At 36.0% G+C, this 14,960-nt stretch overlaps 1 protein-coding gene across 2 annotated transcripts; it reads left to right on the top strand.

The window, feature by feature from the left end:
• Positions 1–845: 845 nt before the first annotated feature.
• On the top strand, positions 846–10,392 carry LOC145214098 (uncharacterized). 2 transcript variants are annotated; one of them, XM_080082560.1, is made up of 20 exons: positions 847–956; positions 1,057–1,110; positions 1,347–1,478; positions 1,658–1,783; positions 2,124–2,265; positions 2,572–2,624; positions 2,856–2,892; positions 3,315–3,436; positions 4,252–4,314; positions 4,369–4,490; positions 4,644–4,724; positions 5,808–6,169; positions 6,566–6,701; positions 6,850–6,923; positions 6,983–7,024; positions 7,726–7,782; positions 7,903–8,038; positions 8,243–8,335; positions 9,047–9,206; positions 9,549–10,392. In XM_080082560.1, exons 2-20 carry the CDS (start codon positions 1,099–1,101, stop codon positions 9,669–9,671), a joined length of 2,073 nt encoding a protein of 690 aa, XP_079938686.1. In that variant the 5' UTR covers positions 847–956; positions 1,057–1,098; the 3' UTR covers positions 9,672–10,392. The 2 variants fall into 2 exon arrangements, with proteins under 2 accessions (XP_079938687.1, XP_079938686.1); XM_080082561.1 differs by lacking the exon at positions 8,243–8,335 and having other exon boundaries at positions 846–956.
• Positions 10,393–14,960: the final 4,568 nt, after the last annotated feature.

Below are 14,960 nucleotides of genomic sequence, written 5' to 3'. Positions count from 1 at the left end.
TGGGAAATGGGAAAACTATATTTGTGAATGCCCAAACTTGCAATGCAACATTTTAAAATACAAATTATAATAATGTTTGTGGTAACATTTTGAAACAAACAAACAAGAAACAATGTAACAGAAAGAACAAACAATAAAACAGCAACCATGTTTTTGAGACGTCGTAAAATTAATAATACTTTAGATTTGAAAATAGATGCAAACTTTCTGTCAATTAAAAAATAATGACGGCTTCGTGCCCAATAATTGTGACGTCACCATTGGCAACTGTTTAACCCTGAAGCATTGAGAGCTGGTACTCGGTAACACTCGCCCTGCCCTGCCTCACCTCTAACATTTCCAAAAGTCCCGTTGACCAAAAGTGTATCTTTTGCGAAAATTGTGCCCGGACTGGAGTGTAGTCGAGTCAACTCGAAAGTTCTGTTTTATTTGGAGAAAAAAGCACTGACATCATGCGACTGCAAACGATTAACTGGGCAAATAATCATTTTATATTTTAAATTTCAATGTATAAAACGACATTTTATCTATTAAAAAAACACAACACACAAAATGTAAATAAAATAACAGCATAGCCTTTACATAAACCCATATGCAGCGATTTGATAACAGCGATTGAACATGGGCCGGCTAAATTTTACAAGTATCAGCAATGTTCGTATGTTTGTAACATAAATCAATTGTTTCATTTAACAATATATTGCGCTTGGCCTTGTTACCGATGTGTTGGTGATATTTCACAAAAAGTAACTCGTTAAAAACAGTTTTCTTTAGCAATTTTTCCAATGCTATTTCAGTTTTGTTGAAACCTAGAAACCCAATGATGCGAAACGAGAGCAACAAGAGTCGGCACTCGGCATTAAGGGGAAATCCAAAAAACGATGGTGGAAATTTCAGAAAGTACAATAGTTATGTAATAAAGCCACACAAACCAAACAAATTTTGTAGCTATCATGGTATGAAAACATTATATTCACCTAAGGCTTTACTATTAAAACTGTTATGTACTTTTTGATTAGTTGCCTATATTGCTTGGTTTTGCATTTTTTGATACAGGTTACAGGTGCTGAATTAAATGTTACTTGAACTAAAATCATAATGGCCACTGCGGTAAGTTCCTTTAATATTAAATATGGTTTAGCTTAATTAATGTGTTTTATAATCAAAATATACAAATCCTACTCAGTATGATTTTACAGCCAATTGTTGTGTTTATGTGTTTTTATTAGGTATATCACATTTTACATGAAATTTCACTGGGCTTTCTCTATATTTGCCTCTACCATTATGCATATTAGTTTATTTTTTGTTAATGTTTCAAATAAAAAGTATGTTTTTGTTGCCAGATTGTGGTGAAGATTGAACTAGGGCACATAGCTCAGTTCCGAGATGTCCCTACATTGGATGGACACACACATGATTGGATGGTATTTGTGAAGGGAGCAGATGGCATAGATATTGAACACTTTGTTGAAAAGGTTGTGAACACAATTTCATTTATTTTCTCATTTTTTAGTTTTTATTCTTAGCTTACACTTAATTATTTTCTCATATACAGTACAACAAGCTGTAAATATGAATCCAGTAATGTATGATGTGGTTTCTTGAATTCGACATATGTTGGTCTAAGTAAAATAAGCTTTGGTCTTTTTCACAGGTTGTGTTTTGGCTACATGAGTCATATGGGCAACCAAAACATGTCATCAAAGCTCCACCATATGAAGTAAAGGAAACTGGATATGCTGGTTTCAACATGCTTATTGATATTCACTTTAAAAACAAGGTAAAGACTTTTCAATTTTTAACCAACAATCAGTAACTTGAAAAAAAGGGTTTAAAGATTAGATTTGAACATGATGGTTTTTTTATGTACCAAAGTTTGAAACGGACTTTGTTTTGCAAATCAGCATTTCATCAAATTACAAATGTTTAATACATTTTGGAATTTTACTTGGTTCCTTTGTTCTTGATCAAAGATTTTGCCTAAATAAAAGTGCCTACTAAAATTTTCTTAGAAGCATGTACTTTTTAGTAATGTCTTTAGAAAAAGACTTTAGAAAAAGGTTATTGCAAACAAAAAGCCATGTGTAACCAATAACTTTCATTGTTATAAATTGATGCAGTCAGAGCCAAAGACGGTACGATTTCATTATGACATGTTTCTTCACATGGAAACAATGCCCCCCGTCAACCACACAAGAATCGAGATGCTCACATTCACAAGTCCTGCTGATGACTTTAAAAAGAAACTTTTGCGAGCTGGAGGTTTAAAGTTTTTTTATGCTTACTATCAAAATGTTGTTGAAAAAATGTGTTTTTTATTGTCACAAACTAAATTACAAAAACACTACCTTTTTTTATTATATTTTGGGTTAAGTCCAAAAAATCAAGAATTGTATCATGGCAAATTTTGATGGATTTGCCGTAATTGGGTATCGAATTTTATCATAAACTTGGTTGTGTAATAAAAAATACTTGTGCTAATTGGCAGCAATTTTGTATTGCCTGCTTAAAACAACCATAGTTGAATGGTTAACTTTTTTAGCATCAATACAAATGTTTGAATTGTAGGGGTTCTACAAGTTCAAGACGGATCGTCACAGACTAAAGAGAAGAAAGTAAAGGTACTTAAACTTTAATTCACCTAAATGGATAACAAGGTGCAAAAAAACTTATCCATTCAGATAAGGGTAAAATAAAATTACAATAAAATTATACCAAATACCTGTGGTGATATGCATGTTCTGTTCAAAAAATATATGTTGGTCCATGCCATGTGGCTCATGGATGTAAACACTGCGTTTTTAAGTTAACTCTGAAAAACTATTGTTAAGAAAGCTTTTTTTTTTTTTCAGGAAGTTGGTCACAGTGACACCAAACATCGACAATCTAGTGAGTTACTTCATTGTTTTAAAATATGCTTCCGATTAGATTTATGTTTGTATTACAGACTGTTGTTTAGTGTTAATTACTACCAAGTTGTAAATGCTGTGTATGTACGAAGGTTATAAATTGTATATATATATAGTTCTCACAATTTCTCTGTTTTTGAAATTTACCAAGTTGTAAAACTGGACCTGTTTATGAGCAGAACCTAAAATATATTTTGTATGGTTTTGTGTACAAAGTCTGATTTGAATGCTACTAACTTCAATTAAAAAAATATGCTAGCATTACAAAAAAAATTGAAAAGACTTTGAACTTTAATTTGTACTCCTTTTCAAAAAATGTATCCTGTAATAGCTGTTTTTAAAACCAGTATAATATAGTAGTTTTGTGACATTTAATAGTTTGTAAAACCTGTAATATTTTAGATGAAAGCGACAGAAAGTCAAAGTCTGCAATGAAGATGCACAAACAGAAATCCCAAAAAGATGAAAGCAAAAGAAGGAGCAGCGTCACTGAAGCTGACCTAATAAAGAAAAAGAAAATTGAGGTACATAGTAAAAACTTTTTGAAGCAATTTTGTCTAAGTGGTTGTTTAAGGTTGAAATCTTGTTGCACACCAACACAGAATTGTAAGCAGGCCTGAAATAGGGGTAGAAACCGGAAAGTATAAAACTGAAATCTGACCAATTTTTTTCTAACAAAGCTTGAATTTGGCGTATAAGTTTTTGAAACACCCGCGCAATGAAGCCCAGCTGGTGAAGGCAGGCCTAAATCAAATTTTTATTTAGACATAAACCTGAACTTGATTTGGTGTACAACTCTGCATCAAACTAAATATGTTTTTGCAGCAAATTCTGAATACAAAACTGCAGAGCGTAGTTGAAAACCTTATTTTAAAAATATATAAAGTAGATGAAACGGTGTTTGATAACAAAGAAGATCTAAATGAGGTTCTAACTTTGTTTGCATGACACATATTTTGTTGACAAGCCCTGAGCATGAGACAAGAGCTGACCTTTCCAAAAACTCTTTTACAAAGCACTAGTGAAAAATGAAAATCACTTGTACTGTTGTATTTTTTGTAGTATTTTACAGTTTTATTGTAATAAACTGCTAGGATCAAACACTTTCGAAATGGTTATGTTTAAAATTGATTAATATAATGGAAATTTTGTTGTCAACACACTGAAAATAGAAATTGTTTTTGAATTTTTTTTGTAAATGATTTACAGTAATTGTGTATTTTTTCTCCTTATTTGCATAGGAAAAAATACACCATAATTTGAATAGCATTTGTTTTTATTTAACAGTATAGTTAGGCGTGGGTTTTTAAATGTACTAAATTCTTTCAATTCTTTTCAGGAGAAGTTGAATTCATCAGCACCAGCTGACAAAAAGCCAAGAGAAAAGTTGAACAAAATCAAGGTAATGTCAGAAGACTGTTAACATTTTCTGTGCAGCTGAATTTACTTTTCTCAGATTAAAATTGAGAAAGGTCAGCCCCCGAGTCTATTCTCACGTGAAGAAAGCATCGATATAAAGCAAATTAAAAAGAAGGAACCAAGTAAAAGAGAAGACACCAAAGCTTCAAGTGAAAAAAGGTGATGTTTGACTTGAGACTGTAAAATCGAAACATCAGTGAGTTTTTCTTTTTTAATTCAAAGTCAAATTTTACTTTGATGGAGCTAAAATGTGTTGTCAGATCTATTTTATCAAACCGAGGCTTTAAATGTAAAATAAAAAATATATTTTAGGCCTTCACCTCCTGATGTTAAAATAAAGAAGGAGTCAAGTGAAAGAATTGAGAAGTTTCCGGAAAAAAGAAAAAAAGAGAAGTATTTGGATTTGTGTTCTGCTCTTGTGTTAATTTAGGCTTGTTGCTGATATGCTAGATATTTTGGGTCGGGCCATTAATTAATGTTGCCTTGTGTAAGAATTGTAAAATATTTAATCCACTGACAATGTATAGAAATTAGAAAAGTTACTCTTAATACCACTAACAAAAAAATAAATTAAATAAACAAACTTTGAGCATAAACATGTGCGTTGAACCAGTACAAAAAATTTAAAACAGCGGTTCTTATACAGCCCTACCCTTTACCCCCAGGGGCTGTTTGGTGGTGGGGGGTATGCTGAACTATTGGTGTTGAAAAATATTACTTACTTTTTGGAAATTATAGAATGAAGTGAAGAGCTGACTGGATTTTAAATGAGTATCTACAGTGGGTCTAAACCAGGGAGTCAAACCGGAACTGAACCCGAACCCGCGAACCGGTTTGAGCGGTTAATTTCATTAAACCCGAACCGAACCTGAACCGCTAATTACGATTTTCTAAAAACCCGAACCGAAGTTGAACCCTGTATTTCGTTTGGCGTTGAACCCGAACCGGAACCGAACCAGTAAAAAATGCAGTCTGTTTTATATTTTGCGAATTTTTTTCAAACACCGCACTGAAAAATACAAAAGATAACACTTATAGGGCGTGTCAAAAATAACAGTGCACGGACAAAATTCTTTTGGAGTTTTATAAGGCCACGTAGATGATGGATAAAAAAAATTAAAATGAATAAAAATTTGAACCGGTTTAAAAACCGCAAACCAGTTCGGACCAGATAATTTGGCCAAACCTGAACAAAACCCAAACCCGAAAATATACATTTTTAAAAACCGGAACAGAACCCGAACACTTAAAAACAAAACCAGGTGAACCCGAACCGAACCTGAACCCGTATGACAAGCGGTTCGGCTCCCTGGTCTAAACCACTGGCGTAGAACTAGAAAAGGGACACCTAGAAATTTATCAAAAAGCCAGAGAGCTTGTGTATACAGAATACATCATGCAGACGTTTCAACAAATTGCTGAAAGTCTTGATAAACTGAAAATGTCATTAGAAAATATTTTGGACCTTTTGTGCAGAAAACCGCCACCTAGTGTCCTGAAGATTAAACAAGAAACAAAACAGAAGAAGCGCCGGACCATGTCGTCTTCCGACAGCGATCTTGCTCCTCCGAAGAAAGTCGAGATGATGCGTTCGGACTCTGACTCCGAAGAGGAGAGGAGAATCAGGAAAAAGATGAAGAAGGATAAACTAAAGGAGGCCAAAAAGTTGGCGAAGAAAATGAAGAAAGAAGAAGTGAGGAAACCTTCTCCTCTTCCTCCCAAAAGGGACAACACAGAGTTAATGGACATGGACATATGTGAGACACCTCCGCATAACACCTTTGTTGTCAATTCAGACACTTCCTTTGCACGGTCTAGTGCACCAAACAGTGGGAAAGGTAATTTTTTGTTGAATTTTTAGTGATTATTCCCAAGTTTCTCAACTTTTTTTGCTTTATTACTCACTTTCATATTGTTTTGTTTTTAAAAAATGGATGTTTTTGAGACCATTTTTTTATGTGTACTAATTCAACAACTACCCAGGGGAGCGCTAGGCTTAGATTGAGAAGACCTTACTAATGTTTTCAATAAAACTGGTTCCTCTTTCTTTATTAATTAGTGGTATTTTTGCGCCTGCGCTGGTGCTACATCACATACTTACAAAAATTATGTTTAAATTACATCATGAATTGCATTAGAGCAAAAAAAATATCTTCTCAAAATGAAGTTGTCAGCACCTATGCAAACTTGTGTAAGTTTTTACTGAAACAATCTTCAACGGCATTACATTGTAGAGAAAAGACACAAGTCATCTAAGCCGCGTGCGAAAATTACCACAACTCCTACGAGCGTGGGAAATCACAACAAGGAAGTACTTCCGGGTAACTCGCCACAGCTGAAACGAAAGAAAGAGAAATCGTCTCATTCCAGGTAAACTAGTATTTCACGCCCCACCGCTAAAACAACATTCCGCGTGTAATCTTTGGATAATTATCGTATATTGCTGTTACATAAGCTATGCATGGGAAAAATTGTGTAAAAATTTACGTATTTGAAAGGCGTGTTTTTTGGTTTTCAGCTCAAGCCACAAAGAGCGCCCTGCAGCGCACTCTAGTGACAAGAAACCGAGATCAAAACCAACCCCAACTAGAGGTTTGTTTTTACGACTGTCTTAAATTGTGTCATTTACACAAAATTGTGTTTTGTTTTAGAAAGCAGATTGCCTGTGACAAGCGACAGCGATTCAAGCGCAGGTAAACTGATACTGACGAATCCGGTTAATCGCGTGACTAACTTTCGATTATGCCATTAACCAGACTGATTTTTTTTAACAATTAGCTACGCCTGAGAATTATGATTTCAATGCAATAAAACGGATCATGCGATTTACCGGATCCTGATATTACATCTGTCTCTTTTATAATACGGAGTTTTTACGTAATATACAATTACTGTTTCACAAACTGTTACAACATTACAGTCAATGGTAGGATTCAAAATATTTTGTGAGCCGGTTCTATAACAAAGGTCATAATTTTCAGCTGGTTCTATCACAAAGGTCATATTTTTCAGCCGGTTCTGTTACAAAAAGTCCGTTGACAGTAACCAGTAATGCTAACCGGTTCGCTGATCTCATAAAATTTCGTGAGACGGTTCTATAAAACCGGTGCGTTCCGGCTGAACCCCACCACTGATTACAGCATGCAGTGTTAGTCGAGTTAGTAAACAAAAGTACATTAGTTCCGCTCACTGACAGAAAGTATTAAAATTTAGGTTTAAATTACATTTAAAGTGTTGGTTGGTTAACACCACATACAAACATGCCAATGTAACACTTCGCCCAATATTATCACAAAATCCATGCTTTTAGCTAATATCTTTGTTGCTATTTTGGGTAAAAATCACACTGGACTATCTTATCGTTTATTTGTATTTGACGTTGTGGTGTTTTTAGTTGAACAGGAACCAGAGCGTGTACCGTCAAGACAACAAGTCTTCCAACAAGATCTGAGTAAGCATATTCGTTCATATCACAAGTACAAGAAAAATAAATAAATAAGTTTAAAGCTTGAACGCTAGGTCTTAACCGCTGAATGTTCCATGAGTCATGTTTTTTTGCATGACATTGCAGTTTCGCCAATTCGATCATCATCTGAGTCGCCCTCCCCCGTCCACTCCCCCTTGCCACCGCTTCTCCTGCATAAAGACACCCATGACGTCACAAGCGATGACGCTGCATCGGTTTCATCACGTGATGATCGCGAGAGGTAATTTGCTTAGTTTCAAAGTTTGAGATTTCAGTAAAAAAATGTTTTTGTGACTATGTTTTTGAAAAGAATTTTTGGAAGAAGATTTTTTTGGGTGAAACAATTGGGAACCTAACGTTGCACTGAATTTTTTTTTTAATAAAATGAGAGTCCTTTATTGTTTGGTTTTATAAAATTTATTGTTAGCAAATTGTGTTGTCATAGCGACAGTGAAGGAGATTTGTTTGAAGAAAATTCCCCGCAGCATAGAAATCCTAAGAGCTTTCCTCCTGAAAAGAAGCGACTAGTTGAAACATCGTACGTGTGATATTGTTTTTTTATGCTGAGCTACCAAAAAATATGTATTTGCAAATCCTGGGAAAAATGTTGGGTCTACTCAAGTAGTTGCACTGGCCAGCTTTTGCTACGAGCAGATTCTACATCGTTCGTTAATCAAAGCTGAGTGCAAAGCCCTTTGTCATAATTGTTTTAAGTTAGAATCACATTCGTTGCTGATTTGTGTAACTGGTGTACGCTTAACAGTTGACCTTGTTGTGCAAAGGACTATTTTTAATTTAGCGTTATACTCAGGGTTGCCATCGGCTTGAAACCAAAAATAAGGACAACAGAAAAAAATTTTCATACAAAACAAACGTTTTTGAACAAATCTTTGCATTTATACGAGTCATGACATGTCATATGAAATATTTTGGCCAGAAACAATTTTTTTGCAGCTACTCCTTGTTCGTAGAAAATACTTCGTGCATCTCACAACAGCTTAGGTCTAGGTTTACTGTTACTTGTAGCAGGGATTTGACCAGTAATTGTTGAAAATTAGACAAAAGAAGGACTCAAGCCAAAAATAAGGACATTTCTTAGAAATAAGGAAAACAAACTTTTCTAAGACATAGCCCTTCAAAATAAGGACAAATCTTAGAAATAAGGACGGTATGGCAACCCTGGTTATACTATAATGTTGATTTGCAGTGATATATATATATTTTTGTCGAATTATTTTTCACTTTTCAGACCTCCCAGTCGCGTTGCTAGACCACCGTCGCCCATGGTTACTGTAAGCGTCGGCACGGAGCTCAAAAACTTTCCTGGTTTGAACGCGAATTGGTTCGAACAACTGAAGCAACTGCAGAATGCTTTGTCACAAATACGCGATGCTGCAGTCAAGAAAAAGGTAACTTTTCAGTTCTTTTGTTGTTTGTAGTCTTGATTAAAATGTAATATTTGTAGAAAATATTTTGTGAAAGTTTGCAATTTTGAAGCAGATTGGTTTGACACAAAAACAAAGTTAGGTGCAGTGCAGTAAAAACGATATTTAACAAATTTCTTGTAAAAAAAGTCGTTTGTAAGTCTCTAGTTATGTTTTTTTTTACTTTTATTTTATGTGATTATTTTTTGTCTTTTCCTTATGTCAATCTATTTTGTTTATAATTTTGTTCAAGCTTTCAATGTATAGGGTTCGATTAGGTTTCACCTTTTTTGACCATATTTCACTTATGTCGTTGTGCTTGTAAAGGTTCGTTCAATTGTTCAAAAATCCGGTCAATTCGCGATGGACGGTGACGCAATGGACTTTGACCTCTGTGCCCTTGACCGAAAAACGATTCACAAAATTCAGAAGCATCTTAAAGTTCATTAATCGAACACTATTTGTCCCAAGGACATCCAAACTATCACCTATTAATATTGTGTTGACACTTCCGTACAGGTATAGCTGGTACACGAATGTGTTCGTACAGATTGCAATAATGATGTGCTCGAAATCACAGTGCAGTAGTTGGTACCACTGCATAACCTAAGGCAGTTCTCAACTAGTGGTCCATGATGACTTTTACGTGGTCCACAAGACGTTAATCATATTTGGTGATAAACTGGAAATAGTCACATATACTTTATTGAATATTCAGTACGAAAAAAACTTATCCATGTTATTATTGTTAGCTGTCGGTTGTTTGATAGCACCTCCACAAATTCTGTATTGAAGGAATACATTTCAAGCCAATGTACTTGTTGTGTATGCTCTCTTTATTCTTACTCATACCCTGAAACTAGTTGAGAACCACTGACCTAAGGGTTGTGTCTAAATGTCATCTCTGATAGTTTTGTTTGCTTTCATATGAGTCAACTGTTCAAACCTATGTCCTCGATAGCATTTTTGAACTCTCTCGTTTCATTGTTGTTTTAAACTTTGCCTAGCGAAGTTGGTGGCAGTTGTGGGTTTTGCTTTTTCGTAAATAATGCTTTGGAATCTAAGATTCCACGAAAATTGTGACATCGCTTCGTCTATTATTATTGTCAACTATGTGTTTGGTCGTGCTGTTACATGCTTTATGACAAACAAATACAACTACAATATTTTGTGTTATTGCTGACGGCTGAGAAAGACGATAGAAGCAAACGTTTCGGCCAGTACAGTTAACGAAAGCCTCGAACAAAAATATTTCGTTTAACACTAGGTGATGCGCGAGGACGATAAATGCGAACTCGAATAAAAATGGCACGCCATGCCTATTGAAGTAGTTTACAGAATCGGCCAGTTGCCAAGCATTGCCACATCAACCTGATTTTCAGCAAAACCATTTGGAAGCTGGGGCGATTTGAAATGTGTACAAGAACTGTGAGACTCAGCTAACTTTAACTTACAAGCAGATGTAATTCGTCTTGCAAACAAACACCAGGGACAAGAGACGCATCAGCATAAACATGCTGCTAACTGAATACATTGTGTTTACTGGGGATTTTTGTACTTTTTTGATCTCGAAAGCAAGGTTGGGCATTTAATTAGCCACATGGGACACTGTATTGAGGCTATGGATGGTGACAGGCCATAGTTTTTAAATACAACGGTAACGAGCTTTACTTCACATTTGTTTCGTTTGCACGCGATTTTGAGGCAGTGCATTGGAAAGGGGCCAATTGCACCAAAAAGGTTGAAGACCCCTGGTTTAGAGCTTGATTGTAATTGGTGTAAAAGTAAACACAAGAAGACTTTTATTGCTCTTTGGTGAACAAAGTTGTTGATTTCTGGGACAATCAAATAAACCACACCCTTTGCCAACAATAGCCTAAATGCTAAAATTTATAAAATTATGAAGCTGTCAAAAATTTCAGTAAAATTGGTCAGCATTGTATTAAATGCCCACCCATTAACATTGTATTAAATGCCCACCCTCCCCAAATGTTAAGACTTCTTTTCTTAAGGACGAATGTGTCTCACATGTTTAAATTCGAACATATATTTACTGGAAGTTTGTGGCAATAAACTGTAATGCACCAAAATTGTCATTTTGTAGTAAACTTACGATAAAACAACAAAAATAAAATAACTGTCCTTTCGATCATTGGATAAACGTTAATGTTTACTGTTTGTGCAAGTTTTGAGCGGGAAAACTTTGCAAGCAAATTCAACAGGACTTGTTTTGTGAAAATTCAAGAAACCGTTAACAGCAAATCAGCTTTGAAGATACCGAACGTAGTTTATTGACCTTGACAAGGCCTTTGGAAAATGCCAAACTGCTAGAACTTCTGCAACACGGATAGCATATGCCGGGTTGAAAACATGTCTACAAGCTAAGGTAAATAATGCTACACAAAAACATCACACCGGTTGCGTTAGATCTATCCTGGAGGTAGATGCTTATCTTTACTAGCTGGTTGGAATCAAGGCTCTTATGTTAAGTTATTTAGGGCGGCTTTATAACACATGTTTTTTGTGTTTATATGCGTTTGATGTCGCCCTAAGTCAACTTGTTATAGATGTTGACTTAAAAGGTTATAACTTTGCTTGAAGTACAAAGGTATAATCATTGGCGTGTTGATATTTGATTTGCCAGGAAAGCTACTGTTTAGCGCTGTTTCAAACGACCTGTTATTTATACATGATATAAAGTTGACCTATTACGTCATAATAGTTGTATAAAGTATCATTATTGCCATTAAAAGGGTTTGGCAAAATGGCTGACATAACTAAAGTATGTACTTGTACATTTTGCCTCTAAATTATTTTCTTTTCCATTCAGTTTGTTATCAAGCATATCTTATAATGAATATCACCAATGTATACTATCAGTGTTAAATATTTATAAAAGTAGGAACGCAAATTAGCATTGGAAACAGCCATTTCGAAGTGTGGAGTTGCATAAAAACATTTTCCTGTGATTAAAGCCAACCTAGCAGGTTGTATTACAAAATTGCAAGGCAGGCACAAGCGTAACAGGCAATGATTGCGTCCCCCGAGCAGCAAATACTTGCGCACAGGCGGTCAAAAAACGGCCATGAAGCGCCAAATTAGGCGTTTGTATATGTATAAATGCGTCTGTTTTCACATAAAGCTGCTTGTCACGTCTACAAAGTATTAGTAATTTTACTGTCCTTTATACTGATTATGCTGTAAAGGCGAAATATGTACATTTTAAGGACAAATGAATAATGTTTTTTATGAACTTAAATGGGTTCATTGGGTGTATTAAACAAATTTATTGGGAAATTACACGTAAAAAAGAAATTACACGTAAACCAAGCAAAGTAAAGACGCTGTAATGGAAACAAATGTCATGTATTTGACAGAGGCTCAGTCAAGCGGCAATATTGTGTGTTGTGATGCCTGATTCATCAGTTTGGATCCTATTAGTTTTAGTTGTTCAGTTTTGCTCTTTGACCTTGTAGGCATTTTCTCAACAGTGCAAATGGCAACAGTATATGCCATGATTAAAAGCTGCCCGGCCACGTTTTTCACGGTCACTTGCCGCATCCGCTGCATTTGGGTGCACTTACAGAATTGAAAAAAGACCCATTTCCAAACCAGTTACGGTCCATATTAGGAAGATCTGTGGTCAAATATTTATGGAACACAAATCCCGTTGATCGTATGTCGTATACGACGTGCTCTTTTGAAACGAAAGTTACGATTATGCGACTAAGAAGATATGTTGTTAAGTTTCCACTTAATATTTTATGCCTTTCGGGGTAAGGATTTTCAGCCCTTACGTAAAAAATACGGAGGTTTTTTATATTGTTTAGAGTGGTCAACATTTATGTATGCTGTTGCTGCCAGGTATACTATCAAATTTATAGAGTGCTATGAATTTGATGGTCAACATTTGTTTGCCGTTTAATGCAAAAGTTCAAAGTGGAAATCTTCAGCTTGAAACCATACGCAAAAAAACTGGCTTATTGCCCGTAAAATGTGTTTGAGTTTCGGGTTTTGACTAAAGAGTGGGTGCGTTTTTAATTTTTTTAGCTGTTTGGAGGGCGGTTAGAAAGTTTAATAGCATCGCCCCTAGATGTCTTACTCTACTTATCTACAAAAGTTGCTTGAAGATATGCAAAAATTGTTTATGCTACCGCAAACTTTCTGTAACTGTGCCGCAAAGGACAACTATTTTGTAAGGCCATGGGTATGACGAAAATATTTCATTATTTTCAACTATCTTGACCTTTGAAACGGCACGAAGTGAAAAAGTACGGGTTTTAGGGTTGATTTCGTGTCGTTCATGAAACGGTAGCCTTTCATCATAGTCTTTTTGGATGATCCAAAAAACTCAAGCAAAACAACGAAAATGAATTTAGGGCGAAACGTTGGGCCTTTGCAAATAAAAATTAAAGGGAACGGTTGCGCCGCAATAGAATTACGCAGATTTCTTGGCTATGTATAGATTTAGTATTTCACAATGTAGGGACTCGTGAATGGTCCGTACTGTTTTCCTGCTCAATAAATTGCAACCCTGCGACAGACGAAAATCCCACCCCTAATACCGGGTGTGGGTGCGGCTGAAAATGATGTATTTTAACCCCACAACGGCCGGCACCTAACCCACCTTGTTAATGCGGTAATACTTCAATAGTGTCATGATTGTTGGTTAGACGAATCAGATTGATAACTTTGTACTTTTCGTTGCAATTCTCTACATTTTCTGTTCGTTTGCACTGCCTATGTTGGTACTAGGGTGTAAAATTGTGCTATTCTGTTAAAACCTAAACAAGCGAACAGTTTTGTATGTTACTTATATAAGAAAACGCATTTTCGTTGAATGTTAGTCGTTTTGATAGTTGTACTGACTATGGGATTTAAAACAGTGGTTCTAATGCTTCACACACACGTACTACAGACAAGCAAAAATTTGCATTTCTCTTTACTTTAACTCTAGACTTCGGGGCAGTGTCCCTTTTTTCGCGGCCCAAAATACCTACCGAGTTTTATTTACAAAATGGTGGCTCTGCCCACATGGTGAACACCCCTAAGTTGAACTTTGCGATGAAACTCGCTGATAGATATGCTCTGGTTCTTAGCTGGTACTCTTGAAGCCGACAGTCCACAGTCGTATCATGTTCAAAGCAGTCCAGTTCACTTTTGGCAAGTACGCCACTTACTGATGCCGTAACAAAAGCGCGCAAGTGTCAAACAAGTGTATCTGGACGCTGCGTTGGTAGCCAACAGGCCGTAACGACAGCTGCCTCTCGGGGAATCTAAACTTCGTTCCACCCAAAATCAAAGGCCTAAACCCCGCCGACGTAACGCGGAAGCACGGTCTCCTTGTAATCCGAGCCCCGCTGTCGAGCTTCGTCTCACCCTTCGACCGCTGCCCCGCCTTATCTTGTGATCTGAGTCCGCTTGTCGAGCCCACATCTACTCTCGCTTGATGGCTGCCGGTTTTTCAGCTGCGCAAAGGACATTGCAAAGAATCTTCGCTTTGTTTGCTCAGGGTGACGTTTAGAAACCTTTGTTCGATTTTTTTGTAAACTGCCTTTCATTTATTTTGGTTGTGAGTAGCGTAAAGTCGCTGCTGATAAATGTAAAAATGGAAGCCATCAATTGTAACTTCCAGTTTTCTTATGTGGAAATATCTAATATTAAAAAATCACTTTTGATCAAAAATAAAACTGCCAAAGATCAGGACGCACGGGCTCACTATAATTTTCACAAGTGCAA

This window comes from Phallusia mammillata, chromosome 2, assembly GCF_965637545.1.
Source record: "Phallusia mammillata chromosome 2, kaPhaMamm4.hap1.1, whole genome shotgun sequence".
Lineage (NCBI taxonomy): Eukaryota > Metazoa > Chordata > Ascidiacea > Phlebobranchia > Ascidiidae > Phallusia > Phallusia mammillata.
Note: the sequence above shows the minus strand (reverse complement) of the source record. Positions and strands in the feature narration are given on the sequence as shown.

Coding starts and splice junctions, on each gene's coding strand:
- LOC145214098 (XM_080082560.1), top strand. Junction 3,437..4,251: donor TAAAGAAAAAGAAAATTGAG/GTACATAGTAAA, acceptor AATTCTTTTCAG/GAGAAGTTGAATTCATCAGC. Junction 7,025..7,725: donor CGACAGCGATTCAAGCGCAG/GTAAACTGATAC, acceptor TGGTGTTTTTAG/TTGAACAGGAACCAGAGCGT.